Source organism: Leptodactylus fuscus, chromosome 10, assembly GCF_031893055.1.
Source record: "Leptodactylus fuscus isolate aLepFus1 chromosome 10, aLepFus1.hap2, whole genome shotgun sequence".
Taxonomy (NCBI): domain Eukaryota; kingdom Metazoa; phylum Chordata; class Amphibia; order Anura; family Leptodactylidae; genus Leptodactylus; species Leptodactylus fuscus.
The window spans coordinates 42,175,563-42,201,666 of NC_134274.1; the positions used below are offsets into that span (position 1 = coordinate 42,175,563).

The 26,104-nt window shown below is 43.5% G+C and overlaps 1 protein-coding gene across 1 annotated transcript in view; it reads right to left on the minus strand.

Moving 5' to 3' along the window:
- The window catches only part of LOC142182992 (cGMP-dependent protein kinase 2-like), a 93,293-nt gene that overhangs the window by 19,057 nt on the left and 48,132 nt on the right, over positions 1-26,104 (minus strand). Inside the window, exons 10-14 of the mRNA XM_075257840.1 lie at positions 25,123-25,224; positions 8,642-8,792; positions 6,808-6,944; positions 2,583-2,672; positions 737-878 (exon numbers count right to left, since the gene is read on the minus strand). Of these exons, the coding sequence (XP_075113941.1) occupies positions 737-878; positions 2,583-2,672; positions 6,808-6,944; positions 8,642-8,792; positions 25,123-25,224 (622 nt within the window). The remainder of the gene's footprint in view (positions 1-736; positions 879-2,582; positions 2,673-6,807; positions 6,945-8,641; positions 8,793-25,122; positions 25,225-26,104) is intronic.

Below are 26,104 nucleotides of genomic sequence, written 5' to 3' on the forward strand. Positions count from 1 at the left end.
CAGGTCTTCAGAGCGCCGTGCGTGCCCCCGCCTCACAGGCTAGTGTTACAGACCTAGGAAGAAGGCGGGGCTTGTGGCTTAGAGTGTGGGCGGGTACTGGGAGGGGAGACATGAGTGATGCATTCATGTCTCCCCGCCCTGTACCCGCCCCCACACTCTCCTATGGCACAACAATCCCTGCCTACTTCCAGTATCTCTAACACTAGCCTAGGGAGGCGGGGGCGCACACGGCACTCTGAAGGACTGTGAATAAGAGTGAAGAGGAGCGAGAAGAATGTGGCGTGGCAGCGATCTGTGCAGGTAAGCGGACACCAAGGGGGACTAAGTAGCCGGGGGATTTTTTTTTTAATCACTACACAGCATGGAGTCTAAAAATTAAAGCGTTCAATTTTTGGACTCCATGCTGTGTAGTGAATAGGATCGTTTTTAAAATCCGATCTTCGATTATTAAAAAAAATCCCATTGACCGGAAATTGGATTTTAAAAACAATCCTGAAATCTCAAGATCAGCTCAACCCTACGAGATAACCTCTGGCCTCGATCCCGCTGGAAAAGATAGGGATTGGAATTCCGATCACGATCGTGAAATTTACTCGATCGCTGATCAAAATCCAATCTTTTCTGATCCCGATCACTCAACTCTAGTTATAAATATGATCCATCAGTTTTTTTTTCGGAATGTGCTCCTTTGGCTTATATTGGTCAGGTCACTGTCATACAACATTATACTACTAACCATCTTGATATATCCTTCAGAATCAAGAAGTAAATTCTCTGGTTTGAGGTCTCTGTAGACAATCCCCCGATTGTGCAGATAGTCGAAAGCTTCGAGAACACACCCAATGCAGAATCTAGCTGTCCCTTCCTCAAAAGAGCCCCTGAAATTTAGAAAAAAAAAATTACAGAAATTGAGGCATTTTGGAGTAGATAATGCAGATAATTAAAACAAGAAAATTGTCTTATCTGAAAGCCTTTGATCGGATCTGGTAGAAGAGTAAGGTAACTAAGGCAGCTGGCTCAGGAGCCATGGTGATACAATCTCATTAGCATATTCATTATAACATGTATACAATAAAGTAATGCTGAGAATCATCAAAGTTTCTATTTTTGCCTTAGGTATTATATCTACCCCGCTTTCTCAATCATGGATCACTTTCATATAGTAAATTGTATCTACCAATTTTCCAAATACTCACTAGTGCAATACTCTGTCTGATGGATCCCGGGATGATATTATAATGAGTAAAACTAAGAACCCAGAACCCATGCAATAGCCATCAATGCCATTATTTTCGGACCACCTAATAAGGGCCACTTTAACCATAGGCAGGCGGATATGGGCGCAAGTGTGAATGCCCCTTTAGTGAACCAATATCTCTGGTCTGTCACTGGTATGGCGATTATTTTTGGCAGCACCCATATGGTGGGCAAATCGCGGCATTTCTGACCCCATGGGGCCTCGAACTTATGTAGGAAATATTTTACAAATTAAGATATTGTCCAAAAGTTTATAACCTATTTGTAGAATAGGTTATCGATAACAGATTGGTGGGATCCAGCTCTTGGCGCCCCCAAAGTCCACTGTAATTGCCCATTATTTGGTGACTGATTATATAATAGGTGGACTTTTCCAAATATATAGATTATGGATATTAATATAATATGGTGAACCTGCCTAGCACCATTGTATTTACACAATGGATAGTATGGTTATCATATCATCATATATGCTACATGGTTACTATTATATGGGCAATGGGTAATATTCCTATATTATTATACTACAATGGTTGGCACTGATATGACATTGATTTATATGGAAAGATTTTTATGATCCTAATATAGCTGACTGAACTACCGAGCAAACAATAGGGTTAGGGGTCCAGTGGGCAGCCTCACCAATTGCTTGTCAGTCTTCCATGTTTGAGCATGAGTACAGAGATGGATGTCCATCACTGATTAGGGCCACCCATTGGACTCCTAAGCCCAGAGATGGCTGTCCATACCATCACTGATTAGGACCACCCATTGGAATCCTAAGCCCAGACATGGCTGTCCATCCCATCACAGATTAGGGCCACCCATTGGACTCCTAAGCCCAGAGATGGCTGTCCATCCCATCACTGATTAGGACCACCCATTGGATTCCTAAGCATAGAGATGGTTGTCCATCACTGATTAGGGCCACCCATTGGACTCCTAAGCCCAGAGACGGCTGTCCATCCCATCACAGATTAGGACCACCCATTGGATTCCTAAGCATAGAGATGGTTGTCCATCACTGATTAGGATCGCCCATTGGACTCCTAAGCCCAGAGATGGCTGTCCATCCCATCACTGATTAGGACCACCCATTGGATTCCTAAGCATAGAGATGGTTGTCCATCACTGACTAGGACCACCCATTGGATTTTTAAGCCCAGAGGTGGTTGTCCATCACTGATGAGGACCGCCCATTGGACTCCTAAGCCTATAAAAACAATAGAGATTCACAATTTTTTTTCCACAAGAATGTAGATCTGGGATAACAGAAAGCTGATTATTTCTAAAAGCAGAAAAGTTTGCAATTATCAGCAACTCACGTGTCTCTGAGGATAGTCCAGAGCTCCCCACCAAGACATACCTCCAGGAGCATGTACACATATTTGGCATCCCTGAAAGTTCTGTAGAGCCTACAGAAAGAGAAAAAAAACCAATCTGACATCTGTCACCAAAACGAAGCTGCCAAGAAACTAGATCAGCAAAGCGCAGCACTGTTACAAGTCATTATTAACGCCCTGTGCCTGTTGTATTCACAAGACATCATGTGTATTCACCATAGCAGATTATCAATATTAAGGACGTCTATTGTACGAGCATCTGGATGGGCTGATAGGGAACGAGAACACTGACATCGCCTGTGCCTGAGAAAATGACATTTGTCAGTTCTTTTGTTATTTTGTTGTTTGACAGCCCGATCATCCACATAAAAATCATGGACGAGTGCGGACCGCGCAGGGCTCTTATCATTGCATCGCTGCTCCTTTCATGCTATGGTTTATTTCCTTTTTGTAGGGAGTTGATCATTCAACCGCTGTACCCGTGTGATCATAGGATTATAAAAATAACCAGAATCAGGGAAAACACTTATTTGGGATATTTAGGGGAGAACTAATTGCTAGTTTTTGGGGCCACTAAACAACCAATGTATATTTATGAAGATTAGCTAATCTGCCTTTGTCATATCGGTCAGTGATTCAGAACGGTCAGTGACCAGTAGATTGGAGATTGTGGAGCCATCGCTATACCCCTATCCCTAATTTGCTGCCACTTATTTATTAGTAGTACATTATATAAACTTATTATACTTCAGAACTGTAATGGAGAGAAATGGAATGAAATTCAGTTTATATGAAGGTTTTTGGACGGGGTTAATGCTTGACCTCACAGTATATCGATACGCACTATGATAAGTCCTGGTCTTGTCAACAATAATTAGTTAATTTTAACATTAATTTGTTCTAGTTGAAGGCTTTGAACCCACTTTCTAATAATTATAGGACATATGTGAGGATAGTGGGGTATGAGATAGGTCTCACCATTGGCGTAACTAAAATCTTGTGGGCCCCGTGGCAATCTTTTGTTCGGGGCCCCTTACCTCATCCCTACAGCGAATTCTTGACAGTGATGGTTATGAGTGCTAAGGGGTTTAATCCACCTTAATGTAGTGTGGTTAGGGGAATCTGTGGGTCTCCTTGGTTTATGGGCCAGATGGAAGCTACAATCTCAATACTGATGCCAGTGCTTATGGGCCCCCTTAAGGCTCCTGGGCCCCGGTGTGACTGCACCCCCCTCAAGTTATACCCCTGCATCTCACCAAGACAGCCCTTCTCTACAACAGCCACAGCTATCAGCAAATTACGCTGGATACTAAAATACATGTAAATGGGTCAATGATGTAACTCATGGATGGACTGGGTTGTCCAGAATGGGAGTTCCTCTTACTTGCTTGACTTTTGTTTATGGAAGAGTGGCCTCAGTCTTCACTTTAGTAGAATAAGGGTCTCTTCACACACAGTTTGTGGTGTACTATATTGTACATTTTCTGTATAAAGTAAATGTTTAACCAGGGATTCTTCACAGTAAGAACAGTGAGGCTATGGACCTCTCTGTCCCAGGAAGTGGTGATGGTGGATTCATTGAACAAGTTCAAAGAGGGACTGGATGCCTCTCTCGAAGAGAACAATATTACCGGTTATCGATTCTAGATTTTAAGGACACATTGATCCAGAGTTTTTATACTGACTGCCGTATTGGAGTCGGGAAGGAGTTTTTACCCCTGAAATGGGGCAATTGGCATAAACCTCGTGTTTTTTTGCCTTCCTCTGGATCAACACTGTAGGGGACTGTAGGGTTATAGGTTGGACTTGATGGACTGATGTCTTCATCCAACCTCATCTACTATGTAATTATGTAACCACATTCTAAATGGACTCATAGGCCCTCATTATACAAGAACAGAGGCCAAGACAGGATTTGGCCCCATCATAATCTCCAGGAGAGTGGTTCTATACAGCAACCTGGCAATGGTGGTAGGAGTCCATGTGTCCTAATCCCACCCAATTGTTATATGCAATGGCACCCATCAAGTATGCTCTTTAATCTACAGTCCTATGAAAAAGTTTGGGCACCCCTATTAATCTTAATCATTTTTAGTTCTAAATATTTTGGTGTTTGCAACAGCCATTTCAGTTTGATATATCTAATAACTGATGGACACAGTAATATTTCAGGATTGAAATGAGGTTTATTGTACTAACAGAAAATGCGCAATATGCATTAAACCAAAATTTGACCGGTGCAAAAGTATGGGCACCCTTATCATTTTATTGATTTGAATACTCCTAACTACTTTTTACTGACTTACTGAAGCACAAAATTGGTTTTGTAACCTCAGTGAGCTTTGAACTTCATAGCCAGGTGTATCCAATCATGAGAAAAGGTATTTAAGGTGGCCAATTGCAAGTTGTTCTACTATTTGAATCTCCTCTGAAGAGTGGCATCATGGGCTACTCAAAACAACTCTCAAATGATCTGAAAACAAAGATTGTTCAACATAGTTGTTCAGGGGAAGGATACAAAAAGCTGTCTCAGAGATTTAACCTGTCAGTTTCCACTGTGAGGAACATAGTAAGGAAATGGAAGACCACAGGGACAGTTCTTGTTAAGCCCAGAAGTGGCAGGCCAAGAAAAATATCAGAAAGGCAGAGAAGAAGAATGGTGAGAACAGTCAAGGACAATCCACAGACCACCTCCAAAGAGCTGCAGCATCATCTTGCTGCAGATGGTGTCACTGTGCATCGGTCAACTATACAGCGCACTTTGCACAAATAGAAGCTGTATGGGAGAGTGATGAGAAAGAAGCCGTTTCTGCACGTACGCCACAAATAGAGTTGCCTGAGGTATAAAAAAGCACATTTGGACAAGGCAGCTTCATTTTGGAAACAAAAATTGAGTTGTTTGGTTATAAAAAAAGGCGTTATGCATGGCGTCCAAAAAGAAACAGCATTCCAAGAAAAACACATGCTACCCACTGTAAAATTTGGTGGAGGTTCCATCATGCTTTGGGGCTGTGTGGCCAATGCCGGCATCGGGAATCTTGTTAAAGTTGAGGGTCGCATGGATTCCACTCAGTATCAGCAGATTCTTGAGAATAATGTTCAAGAATCAGTGACGAAGTTGAAGTTACGCCGGGGATGGATATTTCAGCAAGACAATGATCCAAAACACCGCTCCAAATCCTCAGGCATTCATGCAGAGGAACAATTACAATGTTCTGGAATGCCCATCCCAGTCCCCAGACCTGAATATCATTGAACATCTGTGGGATGATTTGAAGCGGGCTGTCCATGCTCGGCGACCATCTAACTTAACTGAACTTGAATTGTTTGTCCAAAATACCTTTATCCAGGATCCAGGAACTGATTAAAAGCTACAGGAAGCGACTAGAGGCTGTTATCTTTGCAAAAGGAGGATGTACTAAATATTAATGTCACTTTTCTGTTGAGGTGCCCATACTTTTGCACCGGTCAAATTTTGGTTTAATGCATATTGCGCATTTTCTGTTAGTACAATAAACCTCATTTCAATCCTGAAATATTACTGTGTCCATCAGTTATTAGATATATCAAACTGAAATGGCTGTTGCAAATACCAAAATATTTAGAACTAAAAATGATTAAGATTAATAGGGGTGCCCAAACTTTTTCATAGGACTGTATATCATATATATATATATATATATATATATATATATATATATATATATATATATATATATATATATGATATATAGGCTATGGAACAGTTATGATTGCCCTTAACACAAATACTTCCATTCAGGGGGTGCAGATGGGTGACACTTAATAGAATGTAGGTCTTTGCCAATGATCTGTTATGAAGAATATGGCTTCCAGTGATTTTACAGGAGTTTGGGAACTGTAGAAGATCTTTAAAATTTAAGGTAAATGGCTCTAAATCCAATATGGTGTACATCAGCCTCCCTGGTCAGGAAGCATCCCATTTATGATCCATGTTCCAATGGAAGGCAGAGTCAATCATGAACCTTAGTATTCAAATACCCCCAGATCTGGCCTTGTTGTCGTTTTATACTACATTTTCCATTAAATCTATGTATTTTTTTTGTTCACACAGCATTTTAATCAGTGCGTTTTTGGCTTTTTTTTTTTCTATAGTATAATCTATAGAAACAGTTAAAAATCCTGAAAGAACCCGCCTGTCTGAAGCCATCCTCCATTCTTCGTTTACCTGATGATGAAAGGACAATTGATCTGCTGCAATATATTCTTCTCCCAGTACACATGTTCTTGCTGATGTGTATCTACAATGTGCTTTTTCTTAATGCACTTCAGTGCAAAAGTCATATCTTCATCCTTTAATTTCACCTGAAAGTGAAGTAGACATGATTAAGATTGTGCTAGAAATAATATGTCTTTAGGTAGGAGTCCATTGGGAGCGGTAGAATGTGAGCAGAGCGGAGTGGCTGCAAAGTTACACAATTTCATCATAACCCATATCTCTTAAAAACTCCACAGAGCAACCACAGATCATCTCGGACTTAAAGGGATATTCCCATCTTAGGCTAAGGCCCTATGTTGCGCAAACGCACCTTTTTTTGTTGCAGATTTTGCTGCGATTTTTTAAGCCAAAGCCAAGAATGGCTACAAAAGGAATGGGGGATATAGAGGAAGTTCTTATACTTCTCACTTCTGCTCAATCCACTCCTGGCTTTGGCTAAAAAAAACACAACAAAACAAGCAATATGGGGCTCCAACCACAAGGATCATATTCAGAAGTATAACTGAACTGATTTACTCTATACATTGCTTTATCCATCTTGCTACGTTTGCCAGATACAACTAAAACTCTCCTCAGTGTTTACAGCTGGTTTCCCAGGTTAAAGGCCTGTTCTCAGGTCTAGATGAGGAGTCACTGTTACCAGATATACATATTCTCTTCTCCACCTCTTCCTACATATTGCTTTAAGTTTTGGATACGTGTCTTAAGCATTGTCTCTGCCATCTGTGTATGTAATCCAGAGATAACCATACGGTTTACAAGCAGGAGGTCTGTGCAAGAATGAGCTGAAAACCAGAAAGTGGAGGGGAGAGGAGACAGGAAGGCACGTGAAATCCTGAGATCTACTGTCCGTTATCTCCACAGATAGCACACAGTCTTATGGTTGGTGAATTTTTTCATGTCAGTTGGTATATTTTTTATTGTTTTGAAAGGATTATGCTTTCTAGGATATTTATAAACCCATAAACCATAATGAGGGTGACTTATCTGCAAAATTGAACAAAATAGAGCATTTTTTAAAATGTAGATTGTGAACCCCATATAGGGCTCCCATGTACATTTTTTTTCCTATCAGTATGTCTTTGTAGAATGGGAGGAAATCTGTGCAAACAGGGATAACATACATGTTGTTCCTGGCGGGATTCAAACCCAGGACTCCAGCACTACAAGGCTGCAATGCTAACCACTGAGCCACCATGTTACCCCTCATTTTTTTTTCTAATGGAACCCAAACATTAAAATAAATGGATCTGTGTGCTGTCCATGGTGTCCATAAAACCTGACTTTGGAGTAAGCCCTTAGCTGGATGCTACTGTATAGGTGCTATTTATCTTGCTGGTTTAGGCACAGAGAGTGGATGTTGCATATATTATTTATCTGTATACTGTATTACTCACTGTAGCTAGACAGTCATTTTACGTGAACGGGAGAGGTACTACTTGTACTATTCTTAACTTGGTTCATCTATGTTAGTGTGAAAGGTGTCTGTCCCTAACTATGAGGCTTGCTAGCAACTACGGCTTAAAGGGAATGTTGGGCAACTCTCCAGCTACAGTAAGATAAAGATGCAACTTAGAAGGATAAGTATTATACATACTGCTGTTTCACCCGATTTCTTACACCCATTCATTCAATAAAGCAGTCTGACCCTGACTAATAACACAAGAGAACAAAAGACCTAGTGTTATCACATCTAAACCACTGTAGAAACGTTACAATGATTTATATAGCACTATATACAGTATATAATATAATAAAGGCATAGTCTGTCCAGTAATCTTACCAGCTCAACACGACCAAATCCTCCGGTACCAAGAGTAGTGATAACATCCAAATATCGGAACGGAGACGTGCTGGAGAACCTGGATACTAGCTCTCTTAGCTGGTTGACCTCTGAGTTATCTCGTGAAACAGAATGGTGAAGACTCTTTCGTCTGTAAAGCCGAAAAACATATTTGATCTTGCAACTAATTTTCCCTCAAATAAGCAGATACATTTTTCTCTTTCACACTAGGTATACATTTTGCAGACTGGAAAAGAACGGACATAGTTAATCCTAGTATTTTACGGTGTGCCGTCCATGTACAATCCATGTGCCGTCCATGTACAATCCATGTGCCATCTATGTGATTTTTAAAGTATCATTTTATTTGTTAAGTGTCTTGCCATTGCACTTGTGTCCTTGACTGCAGAGGAGAAAAGCACAAATCACGTGAAAACTGCCATTACATTATATCATGCGGTGTCGTGACAAAGTGCAGCAATGCAGTCATAGTTTCCACTCTACATTAATCTACTGTTTGGAGATGAATAGTTTTTTCTGTACAACATGGTGGATGCCGTAGGCGGATTTATTATCATCGGTCTTTCTTGTTAAGATACCATCACATCCTTGGCCACCATAACAGGGAGATTCATGCTTCCCTAACCATGGGGAATATGAAATACTGTCGGGCTCACCCATTACAAAAATCTGCATTTTAACACTGGAACACTGCTGGTCCTACAATCTCCTCTCTGTCTGGCTCAACTTGTATAAGGAAAGGTCTGTCAGTAAAGCCAATGGCGGGGTGTAGAAGCTGGTGGGGAACTGGCCAGTGGAAAAAAAAAACAACGTCATCTTGGTTGACAGGTTGGCTTGTTTGCAAATGAGAATTTCAATAATGCAATATAGAGTTTGCGAAGTCTTGGGTAAAAATACAAAGTATGGATGTATATGAGGCATACAGAATGATCAGATTGATGATACAATGCATGTAGGCCATTTGTGTCTGGCAGCAGGAATCTTTCTAGGTCATTAGAGACGTGAGAAGCGAAATGTGTTTTCTACCCCTAGTTGTCAATCATACATCTCTGCACACAATGATATTTATCAGCCCAAGGTAACTTAATTTACCAGCACATTAGATATGTGAAGATCTCACAACAATACATGATCCCGATGTATGATATCAGACTCCATGTTTCACTGTTCATAGTAGTCTGTAGTATACCAGAGAGTCGGCTGAAATGGAGGTTGGGTATATAGGGAAGAACAAAATGGTATTATCATCATTTCATAAAGTGGTTGTCCAATTTTAAGGATCCTATCTATACGGATAGCTTATTTAAATTGAAGCCTTTTTTTTTCTTTTTTTTTTTTAAATATATTGCTTTAGAAATTCTGCTTTGTTTGCCTGCTATGTGACCTTATTCCTCCCATTGTTTACACATTCGTTGCTATAACCAGGAACCAGGAGATAGGACAATAATTCAGCTAACTGCACTTTGCTGATAAAGCCTGTTATCTCTCTATGTAAACACACAGATAACACTGAGTCCGTTCTAGCCACCTCAAACTCCTGACCAAAAAGACAGCTCCCATTGAAATCAATGGGAGCCGCTCAGGAGTTTTTTCTGTGATCAATTTCTTCTGGCTCCTGGAAAAAAAGAAGCGAGGTGCTCATTCTTCAGGCCAAGTCACCTTGCGATTTGGCCTGAAGACACTCCCTCCTCCGGACTAGGCCCATTCATTGGGCCTAATCCAGAGTGGAGTGCGCTGACCAAAAATCGCTATGTGAACTTACCCTTAGTCTGCAGTTATAAAAGATTGTTTCACCTGCTAAAACCTGCCCGACCAAGGGTCCCCAGTTTTCTAGCGTCTTGCAAAGACATACCTGTATGCTTTCTATATTTACTCTCTTTAACCATGGCTTGTTATGAGTATGCTCTGCTGGATTTTCTGTTCCTGACCCTGGTTTGTTCCTGAATGTTGAGCTCTGCTTCCATCTCTGACCTTAGCCTGTATTCATACTTTGCTTTTGGCAGTAACTTATCTCACTATTGCTATAAATAACTGAAAATGTGGTCAAGACATGGCCAAGACAAATGGGCGATGGTCAAGAGAGATAGCTGCCAGCTGAATGAGCATTCGGGTGAGAAATATTTAAAGTGTATGGCCAATCTTAGAAGAAGTGACATCTCTAAATGACCACCTTAAGGATCTTTGAAGACTGTGGGCCCCTGAATAATTACGTCTTAGAATATTCCTCTGTACTGAATTAGATACTAAACAGAAATCCCTTGTGGGAAACATCTAGGATGCAATTTCTAACACAAAACGTGCTAGATGTGAAATGGAACACAACACATGACGGGAATATAAATGTCTTCATATTATAGCTCCTTGGGGGTCCTTACAGGAACACTACATGTCACCGTATATACGGAGTTATTAAGAGGAGGACAGAGCAGCTGTTACTGGCAGTATAATCCTCCGAAGACATCTCAGATGATCAAATTAAACTCTCCTTGCACCCAACCAAGATTTGCAGATTGCAGGAAAACGTACGGATTGTGTTATAGGTTTACGAAGCTGCGGGGAACTTTTCCTTTTATGTATAAACTAACATTTAGCACATTACGAAAAAAAAAGACTAATAATTTAAAGAAGAAATTGTAATAAGAAACGCTTGACATGCTGTCAGCATTAATGCAACATATCATATTGAGACCAAGACTGTAATTAGAAATAAGGAGCTCGAACGTCTCTCTGAGAGGTGTGAATGGACACTGATAAGAAACTGTTACTATTAATTGGTTCTTGGTGTGAGGTTATATCTGCGGCTGTGAAGGCATAGATTGCTTCTTGAGATGTAATTTAGGTATCAGAGGACCGAGTTCTCCATCGGAGTCATGAAATAATTTTTCCATACAAGAACGCTTCATCTTTGACGTAATGCTAGACAATTGTATCTGCCTTTATAGGAAGATTCAGGACGTCAAATGATAGTCACATCTTGGAAGGTCTTAGTATAATGTGGAACTATACGTATGTGGTAAAATGATACTGATGGGAGTGCTAAATGAAATACTGCTATATGTCCTGAGCCTTGTGCACAAAATGGCTGGCGTCCCTTTGGTCCTTTGCTCCTATTCACACACAGTGGCTCATGGATCTGATAAGGGTAACAGAAAGCTGACTGGAACTTGTGAAGTATTACTTATATTAAAGGTACGTACTTAGGGTTGAGCCGATCTTGAGATTTCAGGATCGATTTTAATATCCGATTTCCGATCATTTTGAATCAGATCGTGAAATTTGCTTGATCGCTGATCGGGATCCGATCCGGATCGCTCAACCCTATTCATGATATATACATGAATAGGGTTGAGCTGATCTTGAAATAACCTCCAACCTTGATCCCGCCGGAAAAGATCAGGATCGGCATTCCGATCGCGATCATGAAATTTACTCAATTGCCGATTCCGATCCCTCAACCCTATAGGTTATGGTTTCCATTCTTATGTTTTATCATAGGAACAAAGGAAAGGGATAAACATTAAAAACAGATTCATCTAATGATAGACACCAATGGATCCCCAGAAACCCCATTGACTATTGTGGGGAAGTTAGCTCGGTAGAGGCAATGGTGCAGACCCAAACAGCCAAGACAGGGACACAAAATACGCAGCAAACTGGTTTATTTAGAAAAACAGGAAAATAAATAAACCTCGACTTCTGGGACAAAATGAGCAAAACAAAATACAGCCTTAACTTCAGGCAAAAACAAAAACAACTGCTCGTCTGAGCAACTAACTAAACAGAACTGATGACCTAACTATACGTGTGGCTTACTAACAGCCACACGATCAAAACAGGAGCAATATAGTCTCACCGAACTCAGGGTTGCAGGACAGAACCATACACCTCCTTTCACCTCATGGGACTACCATGAACTGCAGGCTATGCAGCCTTTTCTGGCCCAGTAATGAGCCCAGGATCTACACCTGGGCTGGGGCTACTCCAGATCCACCCTGGACCACACATATGTTAGAAACCTGGGGCTGATATATCTGGACTCCAACACTCTGCCTGTCACCTTCTCACACTATAAAGGAGTCTGTCGGGTATCTACTATCTTTTCTGTCATTTTGCTAGATGACCTGCACCGGCACACCCAGACTTTTTCATCCACAATTTTAGGTAGACCCTGGGAATTCTGATACAGGTGTAAACATGGCTTAACCTGCCATATATGTGTACCTGTGGATTAATACTATATCTGTATTCTGCATTTTTAGCGGGGTTGCAGGCTTTCACTCGGAAAGTCTCAGTTTTCTCTGAACTACTGGCCAAAGACAATTTCCTATGAATTCTTCTATAGACATCACATGCAGAAAACAGGAGATTCTGCTCTATAACTCTCTCACTCATCCAGGAGCAGCATGGAAGTCTGAACAATACTAATGTGATCAAAGCAAGCTGGGTGAAAACCTATTTTTTAGCTACTGCAGCAAGTCTATATGTGTCTCTGCTTCTCTCTCAATCACCTCCTCCCTTCTCCTAAGCTGTCCCATCACCATAGACTTCTACGGTCAGCATGTAAGCAGACCCCACTATGGCTAGTAAAATAAATGGGCCCCATTTCACACATTGTTAATAGGACACTATGCAGATCCCAAGCATGAGCTGATACGTAACATAACAGTGTAGCACTCATCTCATTGCTTGATCTCATCGTGCAGCAAATCCTCCATTCCATTTAGAACATTGCGTTATATTCTCTAATTATTATTATGATGATATGAGGATTTTCTTCCTGAATGGATTGCTCTTCAGTAATATCGCTGATGAGATCCAACAAAAGCCCTGTGTTGGCTAATAAACAATTCACTCATGTGGCAATTTCGTACAATCTGCTTCCTCTGAAAAGAGCACTTATTAATGCATTAAAGAGATGGAGGCTGTTGCCATGTAACTGGACGTAGGGTGTTGAGCAATGAATTTTTAATGTCGTTCATAAAGACACATTAAATTGCTCCGAACATTATGGCCAGCAATGGAAATGAAAATCTGTTGGCAGCAATTGAAAAACCTGCTTTTGTCCATTTACCTCAATTGCAAATGTATATTGTGGAAAATAATCATCTACATGGCGGAAAATGGAATTAAGCTTAAAGTTCATTACTCACTTAGCTATAGAACAATTGAATTCGGTATGTTCATACGGTGTTTGGGGCATCAGTTCGACATACAGATGGGAAATACTCTGGGAAACACTCTTGACATCTATGACTGTCTTCAATGTGCAATGGAACTGTACAGCATGCAGTTACCTACTGTAAGTCATTGGTGAATGACAGCCATTAGGGTTGAGCAATCGGGATCGGAAAAGATCAGATCCCGATCGAGTAAATTTCACAATCGAGATTCGATCCCGCATAAAATAGATCGGGAATGGAATTCCAATCGCTCAACTTACCTGCACAGATCCACTGCCGATGTCGCTCTCTGTTCTACTTGGGCCGATTCTCTCTCATTTACAGGCCTTCAGAGCGCCGTGCGTGCCCCTGCCTCCCATGTTAGTGTTACAGACCTAGGAAGAAGGTGGGGCTTGTGGCTTAGGAGAGTGTGGGTGGGTACTGAGAGGGAGCATAACTCACGTCTCCCCACCCTGTACCCGCCCACACTCTTCTAAGCCACAACAAGCTCCGCCTACTCCCAACATCTCTAATACTAGCCTAGGGAGGCAGGGGCGCACACGGCGCTCTGAAGGCCTGTAAATGAGAGAGAAGAGGAGCGAGAACAACGGGGAGCGGGAACGATCTGTGCACGTAAGTGGACACCAGGGGGGACTAAGTAGCCAGAGGATTTTTTTTTTTAATGACTACACAGCGTGGAGTCTAAAAATTAAAGCGTTCAATTTTTGGACTCCATGCTGTGTAGTGAATAGGATAGTTTTTTAAAATCAGATCTTCGATTATTAAAAAAATCCCATTGACTTGCATTTGGATCGGGTTCGAATGGAAAATAACCGGAAATCAGATTTTAAAATCGATCCTGAAATCTCAAGATTGGCTCAACCCTAACAGCCATTACAAACAAAAAATTTGCACCACATTTGCTGGATGTCTCTGTATTGAAAAGCACAGTTGACTATTGTCTCTCTTACGGCATGTATGCCCTTACGGCATACATCTAGTCAATGGAACCCTATGGATACATTCTCTCTCTATATACAGGGAATATTTTCCGCTGCATATATTAAACCTTCACAGCCAACAGTGTACAAATAAAGCCTAAAGGAACTAAAAATAAATCTAGTGTAGCAAATTGAAGCAAACTATTTTCTTTTTTTTTTTTTTTATAAATTCTTTATTTATGAAAGCAAGGTCACATAAAAGAGGAAATAAAGGATATATGAATCCAAAACAAACACATAGCAAAACACGGGGGACCCGACCATAAGCGGGGTCGCCCGACAAAAGCAGAGGCCAAACCTCACCACAACCAACAATACGGGGGAGGAGGGGCCAACACAGAGTCAATACAAAAAATGAGGGAGAGTAAAAAGAAAAAAAAAAAAGGGGGGGGACAACAAAGCGGGAGAAAAACCGCCTGAGGAGGAGGGGGGGGGGGGGGACGAGAGGTAGACAAGGGGGGGGAAGGGGGGAGGGGAAAGAGAAACAGAGGGAAGTCAACAGATAGGAGAAAGAAATAGAAAAGAAGGGGAAGAGAAAAAGAGAGGGGGGTAGGGGGGGGGGGAGGAGTCCCGGGAAACACCCACTCCAAGACCGCACCCACTGCCCACAATGGACCTGTACTGGTCAGAGCCCTGGAAAAGGATCCAAGGAGTCCAAGCTCCAAGGAGAGCGTCATAGGCATCGCGCAAGGACGCCGTGAGATCCTCCATAGCTTGGAGGTCCTCCACCTAGCGAACCCAATGGCAAAGAGACGGGGGATGAGGGGACTTCCACAAGGCCGGGATGCAGGCCCTAGCTGCGTTAATCAGGTGCCTAAAAGCTGACTTCCGGTAGGCCTTGCGGGCGACCTCAGACAAGTGAAGGAGGAAGCAGGCCGGGGAGTTAGGCAGGACGATCTGAAAGATCTGGGAAGTCAAGCGATGAACACCATCCCAGAACTCCCTCAGAGCTGGGCAGCTCCAGAAAACATGGAGGAGCGTCCCCTCCTCCGAACCACACCGCCAGCAAAGAGGAGAGGCAGACGAGAAAAATTCATGTAGAAGGGAAGGGACATGGTACCACCTAGTAAGGATCCTGTAGCCCGCCTCTTGGTATATGCAGGCCAATGAACTTTTGTGAGCGAGCTCCAAGATTCTAGAGCAGTCCGCATCCGAGAAGGAGAGGTTAAGATCCGCCTCCCACTTGGAGAGGAAAGAGGGTCTGTGGTTCGGAGGAGGGGAGACCAAAAGGGCATAAGACTCCGACAGGGAGTGGCGTTGAAGACCAGAGCCAACACAGGCTTTCTCAAAGACCGTAAGAGATCTATCAAAGGAGGTCGAGTCGGCGAAGGAAGAGAGAAAATGGGTAAGCTGCAGACCTCCCCAGGGCCCCAGAGAAGGGAGAGCCAAGTCTAATTGAAAGTCACTCAGGGGGCGCCATTGACCATTGGCCCGGAAATGGAACACCCTCTGCACCCCAGCCCTCAACCATGATCGAAAAGGGCCTGGAGAAAGCCCCGGAGGGAAAGACGGAGAGCCCAAAACAGGAAGGAGGGGGGAAGGAGAGGGAGAAAGGCCGTCCTCGCAAAAGAGCAGTCGACACACCCGAAGGGTAGGTCCAATCGTGGGTGTGTTTCCTGCACGAAAGCCACAGCCGTTCTCTTACTCCAAAGCAATCGCAAAAGGGAGGACCTCTTTTCAGGAGTATTAAGCCCATTCACATTAATGGAGGAGAAGGTTAAAGAATCCATGGCAGGGGGCCCGGGACCGCCCCCAGGAGGAAGGGAGAGGAAGGAAGGCGAGGGAGGGAGCAGATGAGGGAGGAGGGGACCAGGGAGGAGGGGTGGGAGGAATGGGCAGGGGGAGGGGGAAAGGGAGGAAGAACTGGGAGAGACAAGGGAAAAAAGCAGACAGACAAACAGAAACAAGAGGACAAAAAAGCAAACAACTGCTAAGACCGAGCTTAGCTAATCCAAGCTCGGGAAAACACCAATCGGTGGGAAAAAACCCACTAGAGCAGGTCTCAGGGGCACGCCGCAGAGTGCACCCAGAGAGCCGCTAAACCTAACTAGATGGGGGAGAGGTAACTCAAAACACAGAGCCACCCATTCCCACATCGGCAACACGGCAACAATTGAGAAAACAACGGGGGTCGCAATGGAAAGCCAGCTGAAGAGGCCAGCCACAAATGCGGAGAACAAACAGCCCACCCCCCGGCCAATCCTGGCGCCCCGTGGAAAGGGCAAACACAATAAGGGTTCCCAAAACAGGTCACCGTACAACGAAGCCTCAACAGGCAGAGACCACGGCGTAGGGAAAGCATACACGGAGCAACCCTGGTCGGCCGGGGGGCAAGAAGGAAGGCAGGCAAAACAGCGTACAGCTAGGGGGAAGGGGGGGACAGGAATCCACCCCTTGCACCCCTAGGGCGCAAAACCGGACATAGGGAGCAAATAACAGGGTAGACATAGAGACACTAACGAAAAAATACAAAAGAGCATAAAACAATAGAAGTTAGGCGGCCTCGGAGGGCCCAGCACAGTCTAGACTATCGGCTCAGATGAAACGTTCTCCAGGGGGGCCCCCAAGGGGTCCCTCCCACGGCGTCCCTGACGGGGCAGTGGGGGTGAGGAAGGGCCAGCAGTAGATGAAGGGGGCGGAAGAGGGAACTCCAGCCAGTCCGGCAAAGTTAAATCGGAGATGTCCAGAAAATGGGCGAGATCCTCCACCTGGTCAGGGGAATGCAAAGCAAAGTTAGCGCCATTTCGGCGGATCAGGAGATGAAAGGGGTGACCCCAGCGATAAGTAGCTCCAGAGTCCAGGATTTTACGAAGAGTAGGCTTCAGCAGGCGCCGCATCGCCAGAGTGCGGCGGGAAACATCAGGGAGTAAGGAAATAGAGCCATCCAGAAACGGAACCGGACCATGGCGCCATGCCGCCTGAAGAATGTCCTCTTTCTCTTTATAAAAATGCACCCGGCATAGGACATCCCGAGGGTCAGAGGAGGAGGTTCTTTTAGGTCCAAGCACCCGGTGGATCCTATCGATATTGATTTCTGTATCCATTGGTCGGGACAAAACAGTGTTGAAAACCGAAACTGCAATAGAGCGAAGCTCTTTGGAAGCAACAGCATCGGGGATGCCTCTCAGTTTAATGTTGTTCCGGCGACCCCGATTCTCCTGATCGTCTACTTGCAGGATAAGATGGCGATTAAACATGCGTTGAGCAGATAGAGAGTCCTCCACTGCAAGGAGACGTTGATCGATAGAATCCGTGCGTTGCTGTTGGGACGTGACAGAAGATGAAAGGGTGTGCAAGTCCGCCTTGAACCCCGACAGAATCTTGTCTTGTTTCTCCTCCACTCTGCGCACCATAGCCTCGATGTCTCGTTTAGTAGGCATAGCACGAAGCAATTCCAAGACATCCGATAACTTAGGGCGTTTAGGTCGTCCCTGAGACAGGGAGGCATGTGAGGAAGAACCAGAGGAATCAGAGTCCACAGGGGCCCGGAGGGCTGCCGGAGTAGAAGAAAAATCCATATCACAATCCGGGGGTCGCTGAGGCCTTTGGGGGTCAGCCCAGGAGGATAGGGAGGATTGCAGAGTTAGGGAGTCAGACCCAGGAGGGGTCCCAGGAGGGAGAACTGCAGGCAGAGTGGAGGAGGCCTGGGGGCCAAAACCTGGGCCACCTGGGCCAGTGGATCATCTGGGTCATGAGCCAAAACTGAGGAAAGGGCCCGGGGGGGAGGCAGTCCAGCAGAGTCCAGAGGGAGAGGGGAGCCATGATCCTGAGGCATACCACTGCACTGGGACACAGGGTCAGCGTGGAGTGTCCAGGGACAGCCAGGGCCTGGCACAGTGGAGAGTGATTGGGGGAGGGGGGCCGCCATGCGGTCAGGGCAGACAGTCTCAGGAGCCAGGCCTACCTTGTCAGCAGCAGCCCCAGGAGTCCCCATGCCAGCCGAGCAGAGGCAGGAGAGGAGCCGGACAGGTCCGGAGCTGAAGCCGACACTGTCAGACGGAGTGAGGAGGGAGCCGAAACTTCAGGCTGCAGGTCGGAGGCGCGCGCTGGCGCCATTTTGGATGTCCCCGCCGGAGAGCTGGAGGAGGCCGCTGCGAGAAGAAACCTCGCTATCGGAGGTTCCAAGCGGGCCGGAGTGGAGGTCTTTCGGCCCACCCGTCGGACCATCGTGAGGCAAGAGGCAGAGAAGCGGTAGGACCGGTGGAGAGAGGTAAGTTGCCGACGGGGTCCGGGAGCTCAGGGAGACCACGTCTTTACAGCGCCATGTCCTAGGCCACGCCCCGCCGCAAACTATATTTTCTCACTAAAAAGCATTTTCTCACTTTACTTCATACCCTGAAGTAAAGTGTGTACGGCTCCTAAAGCCCAGCTGAGAGTAGACCTTACATGACAATGGGGCTGAATTATTATTAGTTGTATGGAAGCTTCCTGGCATTAAGAAAAAAAATATCACAATTTTTGATCAGGTCTCATTTGCAGAGAAAATTTTGACTTTTTGTGAGATTTGTGAATTTTTATGGGATTTCCATCGTGCTCACCCTTTTTGACATGGGACAGGGACATGATCTCTGTGGCCCAATGGATTTACAGTTGTGGCTAAAGATTAGGAGACCGATGCAAATTTTGGTTTTGCTGCTTCGGTGTATTTAGAACTTTGTCAGATCTTTCCCAAATTACCGACCTAGAATAACATTTTATAAGTTGTTACACTGACAAACATATGAAGTTTATGCAAAGACTCAATATTTCCAGGGTTTACCCTTATCTTTCAAGTTGTTTGCAATTCGTACTGGCATGATGGATATCCACTTCTTGGCCAAATCTTGACTGACCACAACCCATTTGTACCAATTCTGCATTGCAGTTTATCACAATTTCTGTGTTTTGGTTATTCTACCAGTTTTTTGAGAGTTGAACACAATTTCTCAATGGGAAGTTTTCTGGCTAGGGAACCAAAATTTCAAGGTTTTGTTCTCCAAGCCACTTATCACTTTTGTCTTGGGATATGGGACTCTAACATGCTGGAAAATGCATTGTTCTCTAGCAAATTGGAGAAAAGTGACTTTACTGCTTCCCTTCTTGACACCCTGCCATACTCAAAGTTTTTTCCAAATTGAACAGGCAGACGCACTGAGACCTGCCTGCTGCCATTCCTGAACAAGTCCTACACTGGTTTTGGACAGATCCTTTAGAAGACAGCTCTTAGGGTGCATGCACACTATGTAACGCCGGGCGTGTATGAGAGCCGTACACGCCGGCATTACGGCAGACTGCCGAACACTTCCCATTCACTTCAATGGGAGCGCTCGTAACAGCGGCGTTTACGAGCGCTCCCATTGAAGTGAATGGGAAGTGTTCGGCAGCCCTGCTGTAACGCCGGCGTGTACGGCTCTCATACACGCCCGGCGTTACTCAGTGTGCATGCACCCTTACTTGGACTTTCTTGGGCTCCCTGCAGGCTTCTTCTGAGCAATTGAACCTTTGTCCTTGCAATTCTTGTTGACCCAATAAATATCTGATATAGGGGCAATGTCTTTACATGTAAAGCACTTTTGATGCAAATACAGGATACCTGCATGTGTTTCCTTGTTTCCATGGTTAACAGAAGACAATGATTTCATGCGCCACTCTTTTTAAAGCAACCAGTCTGGTCTTATAATAAATCAGCAGAGCAATATCAGCTGCCTTATCATTATTAACTTGAAGATCGCTGAATTGATGTCAGAAGGTCATTTTATGGCAGGGTTGAAATCCAGTTAAACAGGCAAGGAAGGACTTTGCAATCTATTCCAATGATTTGATCAAGTTTCATAATAATCTAGAATTAATGCAAATTGGCTCTATAAAAACTGAAGTAGCAAACTTCATGTGAACAAAAATTTGGGTCAGTCTCAAAACTTTTGGCTGTGGCTTTACTATAATTTATAATAGAAACTGGCAAATTATAGCACAAAGCTCCCACAGTTGGCGTACATTCACTCTTCTGATACCCAAACACTCAGCATATGCCAACACTTCTTGAACAGCCATATTAAGCCTCAATCTAAATCCAATTTAGATGTTGAACAGGACCCAGCCTGTAAGAAAAGCCTTTAGGTGAGTGAACACAGGGTTTTTTGGTCCGGAAACTGAGTGGAGGCATCCAGTATGCACTCTGCTCCGGATTAGGCCTAATGAATTGGTCTAGTTGGGAGGAGGGAGTGTCTTCAGGCGGATTCACATGGTGAATTGGCCTGAAGAACGAGCATGTCCGTTCTTTTTTCTGGGAGCCGGCTCCTGGAAAAGAGACCCGAGTGGCTCCCATTGATGTCAATGGAAGCCGTCTTTTTGGTCAGGATTTTGAGGCAGATATGGCCTCAAAATCCTGACCAATAAACTTAGTGAAAACTCAGCCTTACTCTATGGGGGGAGAGAGAGAATATAAAAGAAATTGGTACACAGCTATATGAAACTGTTACCGTTACACTCAGAAGGCGTCCATATCTGTAAACCTTTTCAATTTATACATTTGATTAAAGTGGTTTCCAGGATTATAAATCAACCACCTATCCTTATGATAAGTCATCAACTGAAGATTGTTAAGGGTCTGTCTTTCAGGTCCCGCCAATCAGATGTTTCATGTGACTGTAGCATTTGGAATAGTGCTGGGACCTCTTCGCACAAAACCAAGCATGGCACCTCCATATATGTTTGGTATTTCACTTGACCCGCACACAGGCCTCATGACCACTGAACATGATGCCCGTGAAGTGGGAACAGCACCCGCTACCACTTCAAAATCACTGTGGGTCCCGGGATAGGGTATCAATTGATAAGTCCAGAAACCCCCTTTAGGCTAATGACCCTAGTCATGGGTCGGAGCCAAAAAGCACTGCAGGTAAAACCTTGTCGGAACCTTCTGCTTCAAATTATACCGATAGGGTAACCACCAGTGTAGGTATAATTGACATGCTGTAATGTGTGGATGGGATTCACCAAGAATTGTAAGGGTAAGTTCACACAGGGTTTTTTGGACCAGAACCTGAGGCGGAGTCCAAAATACGGGTAGCTGCGACTGAATGCCGGGGCACTACACCGGCATTCAGTCGCGCACTCTGCTCCAGATTAGGCCCAATGAATGGGCCTAGTCCGGAGGAGGGAGTGTCTTCAGGCCGAATCGCGAGGTGAATCAGCCTGAAGAATGAGCATCTCGCTTTTTCCAGGAGCCGTCTTTTTGGTCAGGATTTTGATGCAGATATGGCCTCAAAATCCTGACCAAAAAACTCTGTGAACTTACCCCAAAACAACATGGTTTTTACACCACTTGGGGCTTCAGCCTTAAGTCAATTGGGAGAATTTGCCTTTAGTATTTTAACTCCTCTCCACCACAGCAGCCTTTTATTTTTTAATTTCAGTTTTTACTCCTAACCTTCTAAAAGCCATAACTTTTTTTTTTATTCTTCTGTTCAGAGCGCTACGTGAAGGCTTACGATTTGTGTGAAATTTATACCATTTAATATTCTGTATAATGTACTGGGAAGCTACAGAATAAAATTAGAATGTGGCAGATTCTAGACTTGCGCCATTTTCTTATGCGTTTTCTTTTTATGGTGTCCCAAAAGGACACCCTCTATATTTGTTGGGTTGTCACAATTGCAGCAATATCAAACATATATAGTTTTTGCTATGTTTTAACTGTATCAAAAAATCCAAAACATGGCAACATTTCTTGGAGTTGCCATGTTCTGACACATGTTAATTTTTTTTATATTCCGTGTACAGAGCTGCACAAGGAGTTTATTTTTTGGTGGAGGTAGTTATACTTGTTATGTACACTAGTGTTGAGCGAATAGTATTTGATCGAATAACTTGCTCCCATAGGAATGCGTGTAAGTGGCCGAATACACGAAGGGGTTAAGCGCATCAAATATTCACTGAGCATAACCCCTTGGTGTTCGGCCGCTTACACGCATTCCTATGGGAGCGAGGTATTTGATCGAATACTATTCACTCATCTCTAATGTACACCATTTTGGGCAATGCCTCATGTTTTGATCACATTTTATTTCATTTTGTTTGGAAGGCAAAACAGCAGCTTGGCCATTCTGATTTCGTTCCTGCTACTGTGTGTCGCCATATGGGTGAATATTTTTTATGCTTATGGTTTGAGCATTTGCAGATGCGGGGATGCCTAATTTCTTTATGTTAGTATTTGTTGATTTAATTTTTTGAGATCTAGGTGAAGGGGCTGATTCAAATTTTTTTTCCTTTAATTAATTTTTTTTTAGATGTCCTAAGGGGCTTATACCCTAGGGCCGTGATGGCGAACCTATGGCACTCAGAGCCCTCTCTTTGGGCACCCATCCATGGAACAGATTATACTGTGTGAGGGCCACTGTGGAGGAAATCGTACTGTGTGGGGACCACTGTGCAGCACATTATACTGTGCAGCAGTGGACACTGTGGAGCAGATTGTACTGTGTATGGGGGTCACTGTGGAGCAGATTATACTGTGTGAGGGTCACTGTGAAACAGATTGGACTGTGTGGGGGTCACAGTGGAGCAGAAAGCTCTATAAAGCCCCATTCGTATGACCATATTTTGCAGGTTTGTAATTGTGTGCAATTGTGGATCTGCACATTATTAAGGTTAAATTGCTGTATTGGCACTTTGTGATAAATTAGTGAGTTTTGGGTTGCAGTTTCGGCACTCGGTCTCTAAGGTTCGCCATCACTGCCCTAGGGGGTCTGATTACCACTGAAATACTAATGTTCTGGGAGCCTTCACTACTCAAATATCGACAAAGGCTTAAAGATGTGCACCTTTGCAATGATATGTCTGATATTGTTCAAAATACATCAAAGTTTTGCACGTTGAATGTTAAATTTTGTGCAAATTATTTCTTGCTCAATCTTACATCTCACCTATATTTTTCAAGCTTTCCAACATTGCAAATGTAAGAAATACATCAAAAACCTCTATATAATCTGCACCCGCAGTCACAGACAGACAAGCACCGCACAACAGGTTTGTCTTTTGGCGCAAACTGAAGATAAATCTGGCAAATGCTTGGAAATTATGAACTTAATAAATTCTCCCCAATTTATTTTTTCTATGGTGTGTCCTACTACCATTATCCTTATAGACAGGGAAAATAAAGATGATATGTTGCTCTCATCGAACACTTAATACAAGTAAAAAACCTTATAAAGTTTGGGCATGCATTGTGAAGGACGCCTTTATATCTACATAAAGGACCGTGCGGTTGGTAATGACAATACAAGGACTACAGAGGTTAAGAACAACCTTTTCTGGTTTAGTGCATAGAAAATAAAGACTTTGCTGTCTGGTGTGAACTAAGCCTAAAATGGAGGTTTCCTCAACTACCCTATGCAAAAGCTCAACCTGTCCAGCTCCTAATGGTTGAAGCTTGCTCTAACTACAGACTCTTATACTCCAGTAATGGGCTCAGTAAAATCACCTGGGCTGGCTGAGGAGCAACTGAACGCCTGTATTGGAGGAACAAGGGATGGCGAGCAAGCCCACTCCAACCTTACCTTGATTCCTTCAAAGTTCCAGTCCCAGCTATCTTAACCCTTAAGTACTATTGTTGTGTCTATCATACACCACTACCATAGACATATCATTATGATAGAAACCATGAAGGTACTTAAGGGTTAAGGTGGATTCACACAGAGCAGTTGGGGTGCAGTCAAAACTGCATCGGTAAAAACTGCACACAGTTTTAATGCAGTTTCTTAATTTAAAGAACGGGGATAGATAGCACCTGGCATAAAACCCCAATTCAAAAAAAGTTGTGGAACTTTATAAAATGTCTGATGTAGTGAGAATCCTACACCAGAATAGGACAATATTCCTCACTAAGGCCACTGCTTCTCCTCCATCTGTAACATGCTCTTTTTATGCAGAGATGTTTTGAGTAGGGTTGAACGATCGGGATCCCGATCGGCGATCGAGCAAATTTCACAATCACGATCGGCTGGAGAATGATCGAAAATCAGATTTTAAAAACGATCCTGAAATCTCAAGATCAGCTCAACCCTACTCCATGAACATAAAGTAACTAGGCGTGAGCGATCAGGATCGGGAAAGATCAGATCCCGATCAGTGATCGAGCAAATTCCATGATTGGGATCGGCTGGAAAATGATCGAATATCAGATTTTAAAAAAGATCCTGAAATCTCAAGATCAGCTCAACCCTAGTTTTGAGAGATCTCTATCTACACAGTACATCCAATAATGACATAATAGTGACATAGTATCAGCGGGTAGCAGACTGGTAACAGCTGTAACATATACCTGGCATTTCTCCTGTCATGGTCATTGAGTGCAAGCTGGAACACGTATTCCCGCAGGTAGGTCTGTAACTCCTGGTAGGTGCCAACCATCTGATTGAAAGTGCTGAAAAGTGAATAGACATGAATGAAGGCTGCGTTATTGGGCTACAGCGGCTTAACACTATATTCTGTCTCAGTACACTACGGATATTTCTGAGCCATGCTTGCTTGGTGGTAGATTATGACAAGAAGCCACGAGAACTATTTAATAGACATTTCCATCATTATGGCTATCACACACTTGCCACCATGTTTGTGTGCAGTTATCTTTATTGTTTTTTTTTTTTACATTTAGTGTGTGCAATTGGCCGTACCACATTGTGGTGCCATATCGAAGGGTTCTCCAACCCAAAGTCAAAACCATATTACTAACCATGGTTCACACGATTGTTTAGAATGCAAGGTAAAAATCTAGTATATCCAAAGGTAGAGTACAAAACATTGTATAGTGAGTGTATAAGATATATTAAACATAATGAAGATGTACAGAGGACTATAGGTATAGATGATATATAATATATATATATATATATATATATATATATATATATATATAAAATAGGGGGACACAATCAATACAAGGTATCTTCCTATGTTGCGAATAAATAAACAGGCCATAGTAAATCGTCAAAGCACTGCGGTTCTTTCTGCAGCGCTTTCAACAGAAAGTTGGCGGAGTTTTCCTCTGCGAACTTTCTGTTACAATTATATCTATGGGAAAGCCACTGGCGTCTTTTGGAGATAACGGCGGCCATACGATACACAGCAGAGAGCCAGATGCAGGTTGCCCTCACTGTATACTGGCTGGGCACCATCGCTGCAGCTCATCTGTCATTGACTTCAGTGACTGCACCAGGGCATTATTTGGGGAACAAAGCCAACTGACTCCTTGCTGTGTATAGTATGCGGGTTGAAAGTGGCTTCAAACACCTCATCTAAGCAGG